Genomic DNA, 11,194 nt, shown 5'->3' on the forward strand with positions numbered 1-11,194 from the left:
CAAATTTGTGAACACTGCAACAATCCACAGGGAAACATTTCGTAAAATGGTTTTTGTGTGTAAGCATCAATGAGGGCAAAATGTGGCAGGCAGAAACACAACTGAGAGGTAACAACTCCTCCCCACACCCCACAAGTTAACCCCGTCACATCACTAGAAAACCAACGCAAGCAGAAGGGGCATTTATCACCGCTCCCTTTCGGTAGGACAAAGTTCTTAAATGCTTTCTGAAGATGAAAAATAGCAGGATCCATAAGCCAGATATTGCATGCCTCCTTGTGGAGGCTTGAAGAATACACATTCTTTCACTTCTTATTTCTGACAGCGTTTAACAAAACGAACAAATCATAAACTTCTGTCCACTTCACTGAAAATAGCAAACCCCTCAGCAGCTCCAAACACCCCAACGGAAGGAAAGGAAAAACCCAGCTTGGCAGACAGATGTCTCTATCAATCTCTAAACGCACATGGAATTTCCCTCCAAATTTACACTGGCTGAAAGCCAGGATGACAATCTTACATCTTTCACCAAAGTTAAAAGATCTTCTATTAATAAAAAAAAATATTTTAAAATGTGTGTAGCAAAGGTTTGTACTCAGCACATTACTGTGAAATTAGAGAGAATTAAAAAAATGAAAGGCAATCCTGGTGCATTATTCTTTCTCCCTTAAAAAATGTTATCTCTGAATGACAGAAAAAAAAGAAGGGTAAAAAGATGCTCTAAAATGTGATTATTTCTGAAAATAAAATTTTGTCTTTCATTTCCCTGGTGTGTATCTGTTTGTTGCATCCCCACTAAATGCCCAAGCTTCCAGCACTGACAACACTGTATGGATAGCTCACTTTTTGTAACTATCTTGAAAAAAGTTTCAGGCACTGAGGAGGAGCTGCTTCCTCAGTTACTCTCGCTACGACTCACAGTCCTAGCCCTCAAACAGTCACTGATACTGAGACCATCATTTTAGAGTACTGCTGTTATTTAGCAGATGAGATATCATGTCAAATTAGGTGAGCTTTTCAATTTGCATACTTGATTCTAAGCATGTACTACTGTGATAATCCAACCTGGAAGCCACCAGGTCAGGGATCCACATGACCACCACTGCATGGGCTTAGAAAGGTATGCAGTAGATTATTAGTAGTCTTCATTATTGGGGTATCTGGATTCAAGAATGTCAGAGGACTGTAAAAAGAGGCAACATCTGGATGATCTACCAACCAACTCGCAACAGCCGGTCACTGCATGATAATAGCAATTTCTTCAAAAAATAATCTTTTTCCTTGGGACACCTGAATCTTAAGATTTGGAATCTAAGAAAGTTTTATGCCACCACAGCTGCACTTACTAGGAGCTGCAGATATGAGAAAACCTAAATAGATATTCACAACCTGCTGTGGTGAGAGGAGCTAATGGAAAGAGTTAACGCACAGTCCCTGAGGGGAAGGGCTGAGCTCAACTTTGATCACTCTTATAGCAGAGGAAGGTACCATTAACACAGGCAGCAGCTCTTCTCCCTCTGCTCCAGGGATTTCAGTACCATCTCTGTTTTGTGCTACTTTCTTATGTTACCAAATTTCTTTTAAAACTCCTGCAGATATAGGAAAGTCACTACATTTTATATGAATAATGACCTCCTGTACCCTGTGTATAAAATTGGTATTAAAAACATCCACTTACGTACAAGCAAAGCTTATGGAGGAAAGGCTTTATTTGCACAGAATTACACAGTGACAGTATTTTAAATTCTCTTTCTTACCAACTTGATACTGAAAATTTCCTAAAGAATTTGATGCACAAGCAAAAAAGTTTCAGAATATGCCCAAAATCCACTTTATGAACCTGCTACCATGATGACTTGGTTTCTGTGTATGATTTCTTTGTACCCACGCTGGAGTTTGTGATGTACACAAGAGATCCTCCAAGAAATCCTCCAAGAAAACAGTGCCATCTTTGAAGTACAAATTCAGACCTTCTAAATCCTAACGTGATTTTTAGTGACAAAAAAATAAATCACATACTAAGAGGCTCCAGAAGCAAAAACACTTATTCTGTGAACCCTGAGCAAGATGAGCATGCCCACCACTCATATTCAAGCTTCATTCCTCCTCTTTGCTTCCCACAATAAAAAAAATTTAATTCCACATCCCTAGCAAGACTTCAGCCACAGACAGTATTTACCATACTCCAACCCAATCTAAGGCTTGTAGATTTCATTTACAAAACACACAATTCTCCCTTAAAAATACAGGTTCCCTTCAGCATGCCTGTCATGTGAAAGGAACTTTAATACAAGGTAACGTGTAAGGGATGTCACTTTGTTTGTTTCAAATTGAGAAATGTTTCTTCATGATGAATAGAAAGGTGACAAACAACTTGGAAGGGGGGAAGGAGACTCTGCTGTATTCTATACAGAAAAAAATGTCTCAGACGTGAAGAGAACTGAAAAGCAGAAAAACTGCTAGAATGTATCAACCAGTGTAAGTTATCAGAGGCAGCTGCCGAACAAAAGTGAAGGGACAAGGATGAGATAAAGGCAGAAATTAATTTATTTATACATCATTATTCCAGACATTCAATAATATTTCTTTAGAGAAAGCTTTATTACCCTAAAGCAGGGAAAGCAAGGATAATTTGAGATTGTTTTTTCCATCCACTGCTCGTCATGCAACTACTTTAACATGGATATTACCCTTAAAAATTGTGCGTCACGTCAGCGGATATTTTCTCCTTCATTTCAAGACCTTTTTAGCTATAATGGGCCAATGGATGAATTTTTCAAAGTGCTAGTGTTGTGACAGTTAAGATGTATCCTGCTGCTGACTGATACTCAGAATGGCTCTTTTGTGAAAACAGGATTCTTTGAAATGGAAAAACAAAACATTAATCTTTTAATTAATCCCATGCTAAATTAAGATGTGGAAGATGCCTATTCCCTTGACAGCTGATCCTGGCTTTTAGGTCACAGATACAGGCCTGAGCACATAAACCTTGAACCATGCACAAATTCTTCTCTATTCTCATTCTTCATCCGCTTCATCCGCCACTGCATCTGCTATATCACTACAACACATCTGCCCTCAGCTTCTGAAGGGGCCTTTAGTCTCTTTTTGCCCCCACGGAAATGATTTGACACTGGTGCATTGGGAAGACTGGTTTCAGAATATGTCTGCACAGCTCTCCAGCTGAAAAAGCTTAAGAAAATGCTCTTGTGTCTCAGGCCAGGCTGCTTGTACTCCGTTAGCCCTTCTGCAGGCCCCTCTCTCAGAAAGGGCATGGAAAACCCTGCAGCTGGGAATCAATCGGCATCGTGTCAGCATTCACTAGAGTGTGAACAGGACAAGCAGATGAAAACGTTTCCATTGGTCCATATTGTATTTGATACTATGCCCTAAATTTAAACATTTCTGATTTTTTTTTTTATTTGCCAGTTAATTTTAGCACGTTCTTTACCATGGCCCCAATGCCATCGAAGATATTATGTAATTCTGTTTCACACATAAATGCTGGGGTAGTCACCACCTTGTTCTTCGTATCCACATGAGCTTCGTAAAAGGGAGTTAAGGAAAACACAGCCTATGTCTCACTTGCAGATGCTGTCTGCAAAATAAACCATCATTGACAAAACCTCACAACTCCACTATCCTATAAAAAAGCACCTCCAAATATATTATACCGTCCAGCTGTAAAGACAGCTGCAATGTATAATCCAAGATACTAGAAGCTATTTTTGCCAGAAATACAAACACTGCAAGAGCAATCTGTGGGAATGCTCAGAAACACAAGAAAGCCTATGAAATTTACTGACTGTCATAAAATGTCTCTGAGTACAGTTTGATTACAGCATTAGCCTTCAGGAAAAGAAAAAAAATCTCAGAGAGAACTGACCAATTGTAACTCATGCCAGTTTTATGTGCAAATTCACTCAGCATTTACTGCATTAGTGGGTGTCCAAGGGACTTCTATGGCAATGACTGAAAACAACTTCTAACTATACAGCTGTGTACAGAAGACAATGTTTCTAATCATGCACAGTATTACATGCTACCTGCTATATACTGTATATTCCCACTAAACTGTAAGTGGAAAAGCATAGATCCTGCATGTATTCATTACTGTAGCAACACATTACTAAACTGTCTCTCAACATGGAAATTCACAGGAAAGGATATAGTTACTTCTTTCACACAGTGCTTTCCTCCCAGTTCTTTAATGGCTCCTGCAGTCCCAGCATAAGGCCACTTGCCACCTTCCTCTTCTTCATGGCCCACAGTTACTTCAGCACCAGAGAGAACCTTTGCTGCCAACACTGGTGAAATGCAGCAAAGACTGCAACAAAAGGAATTACAAGAGCGATTCTACAACGGCACACTTTCAAAACCTGGTCGCAATTGAAAGGATTCAAACGGACATGGTCTTACAAATCTGAAAGACATCACATGGCAACTTCCACTCAGCACTTGCTTAGCTGCTTCTCTGACAAACACCTACACACACACGCATCTTGAAAACTGCATTTAAAAAAGTAAGTTACAACTGATAAAAAAACGAAGATGCTTTTTCTAGTTCCAACAACAACAGCTGCACATTTCAACAAAACATATGTTGTCTCTATGCTCGCACTGTCAAACAAATGCCCCTCCAACTAACATACGTACCCAACAGGTTTGCCTGCTTTGTGGAAGTCTTTCAAGACACGTTCAACTTCTCTGTTCACCTTGCAATCTTTCCCATCAACAGCAAAGGTAGATCTGCCACAACAAGAAACTTTATACATACTTCAGTATAAATCCACAAATAGAGATGCCTATCTGCCCTCAGACTGGCTCTCAAGGGTCATCGCAAAGTTAATAGCTTCTAAAAGGTGGTTGAAAAAGCCTGTAGTTGACCACCAATGCTTTAGCCAAAGTGACTCACTTCTAAGGCTTTGGTATGTCAGAAAGTTCCTTGCCTGATATAAACATCTAGAAATAAGAATTATCAAATGACCTTTCTAGGATTACTGAGAAGTGGAACAACATTTTCAAAGAAGAAATATACGTAAGAAGAAAAGGGAAATAACATTCAGGTTTCTCCAAGCCAACAAAATGGCAGGTCAATAACAAGATCATCAGTATTCCACATGGCTAACACTTTTTTTTTTTTTTGAGCTACCTGTTGTTTTATCGTTACTAATGCAAGAGGGGACTTTTTGGTAGGCGGACATGAAGAAACAGAATAATAACACTAGTAACACCTGAAACTATTGAAGTTTTACCTTCACTTCCCTCAGTCAGGCCCAAAAAGAATCACCACAAGGGTGGGGGAAAAAGGACTTCTCGTGCATTATCTAAACTCCAGAATTCTCACCAACATTGTTTGGAAAATTTAAAATGTGATAATGCCAATAAGAATTACGACTGGAAACCATCATGAACAGCACAACTTAACTCCAACACTTTGAAAGGAGTTTTCCTTGTTAAGTAGTGGTTACATATGTAGTAAATAAGGCCATTTGTTGCTTCCTCATTTTATTGTGTGAATCATAGTTGATTATGAATAGTTGATCATGAATATTTAGTTGAGGAGTCTAATGCTTAGTTGGCACTCACAAGTTTTTAGCAGCTCCAAATCCACCAGGGAATATCACAGCATCATGGTCCGCTGTAGTGAGCTTAGCCAGGCTTGCAATTTTACCACGAGCAATCCTTGCAGATTCCACTAAAACGTTCCTTGAAGAACCAGAAATAAAACAATGAAATGAATTAAGCATTTGTGCACAGAAGAGCATAAAGAAAGTTTTGGCAGAGGAAGAGGAGGGGAGGAAGGGAGGAAGCAAGAAGAACAGTGGTACTCAATAACTGAAGCTATCGATGCTTCTGAAATACTATTACTGGAAAACACAGGCATTAAGAGACTGTGTATCATCAAGTCCAGAAAACTCGTTTAGTATTTTCTTTTCAATCAAAATACCAGCTAGCATAAAGCTACTAAAACCAGTCAGCAAAGCGTTACAAGTGCAGTTAGAGGCTGCTGTGTCTGAAGAATGCCTAGAAGACTGAGGCTCAGCAGTCACGGAAAATACATTAAACACAGACTTTACCTTGACTCAGCTTCAGCTGGTTGCCCTTTACTGTGGTCAATGACATGCATCTGAGGAACATCTGGAGCATACATCTGAACCTCAGCTCCCCCACGACTAAGGTGTACCAGTATGCTACAAAAATGGAGATAAAACGTGCTGAAAACCTATTAAGAGAGGCTTTATCTGGCACCTAAATCTTGCTACAAATATTCCACCACCTGATTTTGAAAGAGGAAAAACACACATCCTACCAAAGCATACTGAGCACGTAGCAGCAATATCCCTGCAAGTAACACCAAAGTGCAAAGCAGAACAGAAAGTCAGTTTGGAGGCAGGGTCAAGTAAGCTAGAGACAAGTTTCTTGTTCACTGCTCTTATGCAGGCAACCAGGAACAATAAAAACTTTCTCACTGCAAGTCCCCAGGTGTTATGGAAGAGTCCCATGATTAACAGACCTACGTGTACATTTAATCTAGATCTAGCTGAAACATCTCTTAGCAATTAACACTGAGAGTTAATAATTCAACTTGAGTATTAACAATTCTAGTGTTAGATTTAGCCCCAGGAACAGAAACTCAAAGTGATTATGAAATGAAGTCTTTTCTTAACTCTCTTGAGATTGATTCTGGAACTCTGAATTTCTGTTTCTGAAGGAAGGACAGTCTCTCTCAAACTCACTGCTCTGGCATCGTGTGCACTGTGCTGCATCTTTGGACAATCACTGAGTACTGCAAGAACGCAGCCTGAGGTCCCCATTATGGTGTGAGAAAACTGTGAAGCTTCATCATACATCTTTCAGGGCAATTTTCATGGCCAGAGTGAGCAAAACTGAATTCAACAGACTGCTGTAATGTAAAGAAGACTTTTTTAGAGCACAAAGTTTCATAAAGCAACTTACGCTGAGGCCTCATGGATTTCTGTGCCATCGTAGACACCACAACCAGACAGGACCTGCAGTAAGAAAATCAAGACAGTATTTCAGGTGATACAAAACTTCCTACAGGATCTTTCACAAGCCTTGTAAGATTTAAAAAACAACAACAACAAACCTCCCTCCACCCCCCCGAAAAAACAACTTAGCAACAAGCTCTTTACTAAGCCAGCCAACATCATGCTATTAGCACTGGTGTCACCATTTGACATACTGCAGAACTGGCAGTTCCTATTTATAGCTATCCATCACAGACAGGTCTCAGAAATAACTAATATTTATTTATTGGCTTTTGCACTTATTCCTCAGAGTTAATAAACTGCCATGATATCCTTAGGTATGTTTTTATTGTGCACACAATGGATTATTCCGAGTGTCATTCGTCTATTTATGAAATGCCCATACCTGCGTGAAACACCTTCTCATCCAGATGTACATCAAACAGAAGTGGGATAGAAGTGCACTTCGAGGTGGCACTTAGGATAAACTATTTTACCTGCTGCTGTATTTTGTCTGAGGATCCACATCAGAGATCAATAGCTAAGTCACTTTTAATCTAATTATGCTATATTAGCCATACCTTTCCTCACTACTGTAATACTTTCAGTTTGTTTATATACACTGGAGAATAAAAAGCACAAAGCAATCAGCTACCCTTGTGTGGGTGAAGAGAGTCTTTCACAAAGTAGAAGAAAAAACATTTTTAAAAAACCCAGGAAAAAAAGCGATTGTAAGAACAAAACAAAGCCAAAAAACCCCAAAGAATTATCTAGTTCCTGCAGGTATACATACGAACTCTTGTGGGTTTTCTTTGTGTTTGGTTGTTTGTTTTGAAAGAAAAGAAACCTGTGAAAGAGAGTCCATTTACCAACTTTACTCTCTTCCCTCCTGGTTTTATCTCAGTTTTTCGAAACTTGAAAGTTTTTAATCACAGACACACGAACAGAAACTCGCAACTGAAACTGTCTTGGAAACGTTGGACTCGAAGGGGCTTTCAGATCACAACACCCAGTCCTCTGCTCTCGCAGGCATGACAACCTACTATCACTTCACCAAATGAGTAAGATCCATGGACATTCTTCTGTCCGTGTTAATACCAACTACAGTTTTGCTGCTCTGATATTTGAAGGCCACCTCCTCCTTTCCAACTTTTTATTTAATCTTTCATTTAATTTAGACTGAAGAAGCGTACAAGCAACTGTGCTGAAGTTATCTTCTGTAAGCAATATTTTTAAAATGTTTTTTGAAACTCACTGAAACCAAAGTACTAAAACACTATCGTCTTCTGTGATTTCAGTACCTGCTTGGTGACAAATCTGTCTTCTACCATATTCAGAAATTTATGTCACTAATGTCAACAACAACATTTGGTTTCCATCCTCTATTTAAAAAGCCATCCTTTGCTAAAATGACAGGATTCCTGGTAAGTTACCTTTTAGACATTTGGACCAGCATTCTGCCTATTCCGGAACCAACTCTTCTCCCCCAGATTTCCTCGTGCAGGCAATGCCTTCTTATTTCTTTACATTTTATGCTGTCAAGACTATACAAAGCTGGAGCTTCAAAGCCTGTCCATTTTACTCCAAAGCTGTGTATCCATTTGAGATGCTATCTACAGCCTAAATTTTCCTTTGGTACCCTGTAGCTCCTCCGCCTCCCCACTTTCTTTTTTATTTTTAACATGCTCTACCTCCTTTGTGCAGAAGGGCATAATCCAGTTTAAATATTTTCCTGTTGTCCTGGTTTCAGCTGGGATAGAGTTAATTTTCTTCCTAGTAGCTGGTATAGTGCTGCATTTTGGATTTAGGATGAGAATAACGTTGATGACACACTGATGTTTAGCTGTTGCTGAGCAGTGCTTACACTAAGTCAAGCACTTTTCAGCTTCTCATACTGCCCTGCCAGCGAGGAGGCTGGGGGGCAAGGTGGGCACAAGAAGCTGGGAGGGGACACAGCCAGGACAGCTGATCCAAACTGGCCAAAGGGGTATTCCATACCGTATGGCGTCATGTGCAGTATATAAACTAGGGGGAAAGCTGGCTGGCGGCCGCTGCTGGGGAACTGGCTGGGCACCGGTCGGCGAGCAATTACATTGTGCATCACTTGTTTTGGATATTCTAATTCTTTTTTCATTATTATTTCCACTTCCTTTTCTGTCCTATTAAACCGCCTTTATCTCAACCCAGGAATTTTACTTTTTCTCCCCCCCCCCGATCCCACCGACGAGGGGAGGGAGGAGTGAGCGGACGGCTGTGCGCTGGTCGGCTGCCGGCCGGCTTAAACCAGCCCAGCCGTGCGCTGCCAGCACCTCCCCCGTCACACCGCAGATTAGTTCAGGTTCAGCTCCTTGTAACAACTCAGCTCCACAGAAGCCGCTTTTTTAGGTGTTTCCCACTCCTGGTCCGGCTTCCTCCGAGTTACTCAATCCTAAACAGCTTTCTCTCCTCAATTCCACCTTCTCCCAAGGCCTTCCAGCCGCCGCAGCCAGGGGCCAGTCCTCCCTCGGCCCGACGCCGCCCCGAAGCCTCCCGCCTCGGCAGAGGGGCCCTGCCGCCGGCACGGGGCTGGGGGAGGATGGGGACAGCCAGGCAGTAAAAAACCAAAACAACTCCCCTTCTCCTCCGAGCTGCTGCGCTGCCCCGGCTCGTCCCCGTCCCCCCTCCTCGCCCAGCCCGCGGCCTCCTCCCGCCGCGGCGCGGCCGTTTACTCACCACAGCGACGCGGGCGGGGCGGCGGCGCCGAGCGGAGCAGTGGAAGGAGGCGAAGGGGCCGCCGGGCGCTGCCCGCCGCAGCGCGGTGCTCAGGGCCGGTCCGCGGGAGGCCAGCATGGCCGCGGCCGGGGGCAGCGGGCGGCGGAGCGGGCGGCGGAGCCGGGCAGGCCGCGGGGCTGAGGCGGGGGGGGAAGGCGGGCCGCGCCGGGCCGGGAGGCCGCTGCGCCCTTGGCGGCGGCGGCCGCCCCCTGGAGGCGGGGAGGGGCAGCGGCCGCCCGCGCTGCGGCCTGCCCGGCCCTCGGTCCCTTCCCCGATCGCACCGAGTAATAGTAAAAAAAGCAAAACGCGCGTGGAAAGAAATGCCTGGGATCGGTTTTGAACACGAGCCCGGCAGCAGCGGGCTCCTTTTGCAAGTGAGAGGGGGTAGGCGCAGGGTGCGCACCGCCCGACCGCGGCAGGGGAGCACACCCCTACCAGAGCAGTTAATAAAAAGAGGATAAACAACAGACGGCGACGGCTTCCTTCCTTCCTTTCTTTCTAGGACCTCGTGAAATAGTGTATTGCTTTCAAAAGTGAAGGATGACAGAAACATTCAGCAGTGCCAAGTTTCATCACTGGTACATAGTAAGTATCAAGCCAAACTTCGGACCTACCAGACTTAAAACCTGGTGTTTAGTTTTCATTATTCTTCCCATGAATATGGAAGGCACACTGGAATCACGTGGATCATAAAATTTGTCTTGATTACCTAAAAAGCTCATTATAGCTCAAGCAAAATAACTAATACGAGTAGAACACACCCTTATATACAAGAACTGGTGTGACACTAACCCTCTCACCTCCTCTCAAGGCTCTTGCACTTTCTAAAACATACTTCTTGTGAAGTTTTCATCTTCAGAAATGTGTTGAATGTGAAGAATAAAATAACAAAAAACCATGTTTCTAAGATGTTGTTCTGAAAGGCCACATTTTCCCCACATCCTGTGTTTTCTAACACTGTAAACCCAAGAGACAAACACAAATTTAGGGATCAAGTTAGCCAACTTCATAGAACAGCACAACTCCTATTTTACAGAGCACAAAGCTGTTGCTGCGACAGTCCCAGAATGATTACAGCCTGTCTGCTATGGGTCATGTAGTTTGGCAAAAGAATATGGTCTTTAAAAAAGCATACAAAGATGACATGTATATGAAAAACAGTAAAACGGATTAAGAAGTAACAACTATGTTATATGTTAGGTAACAAGATCGTGTCTTTCATGTTAGCTTAAGCACTTCAGTTTTACAAGGATCTGAAGATGGATTTTGTCGTCTTCCTGGGCTACTTCTTCCCTACCCACCTATGCCTCCCTTCTACCTCAGGGGGAAAGCCTACTTTCTACCATGGTAGGAGGCAGAGGGGTGAAGAATGACAGGCAATTCCAAATCCCATTGTAATACCACAGGGCATCTTCCGCAAGCATCGCTCCAGCCCAGCTACACCTTCACAC

At 42.6% G+C, this 11,194-nt stretch overlaps 1 protein-coding gene across 1 annotated transcript; it reads right to left on the bottom strand.

Moving 5' to 3' along the window:
- Window positions 1-2,529: 2,529 nt before the first annotated feature.
- Window positions 2,530-9,856, bottom strand: GATD3 (glutamine amidotransferase class 1 domain containing 3). The gene is made up of 7 exons (XM_052794406.1): window positions 9,705-9,856; window positions 6,961-7,013; window positions 6,081-6,194; window positions 5,590-5,709; window positions 4,657-4,749; window positions 4,171-4,327; window positions 2,530-3,547 (listed from the first exon to the last, which is right to left on the bottom strand). The coding sequence occupies exons 1-7, from the start codon at window positions 9,819-9,821 to the stop codon at window positions 3,419-3,421; spliced, it is 783 nt and encodes a 260-aa protein (XP_052650366.1). The 5' UTR covers window positions 9,822-9,856; the 3' UTR covers window positions 2,530-3,418.
- Window positions 9,857-11,194: the final 1,338 nt, after the last annotated feature.

Source organism: Harpia harpyja, chromosome 8 (genome assembly GCF_026419915.1).
Source record: "Harpia harpyja isolate bHarHar1 chromosome 8, bHarHar1 primary haplotype, whole genome shotgun sequence".
Classification (NCBI taxonomy): domain Eukaryota; kingdom Metazoa; phylum Chordata; class Aves; order Accipitriformes; family Accipitridae; genus Harpia; species Harpia harpyja.

Coding starts and splice junctions, on each gene's coding strand:
- GATD3 (XM_052794406.1), bottom strand. CDS start 9,821: ATGCTGGCCTCCCGCGGACCGGCCCTGAGCACCGCGCTGCGGCGGGCA. Junction 6,195..6,960: donor GAAATCCATGAGGCCTCAGC/GTAAGTTGCTTT, acceptor CCATTTTTGTAG/CATACTGGTACACCTTAGTC. Junction 4,750..5,589: donor TTTGGAGCTGCTAAAAACTT/GTGAGTGCCAAC, acceptor TTGTTGTGGCAG/ATCTACCTTTGCTGTTGATG.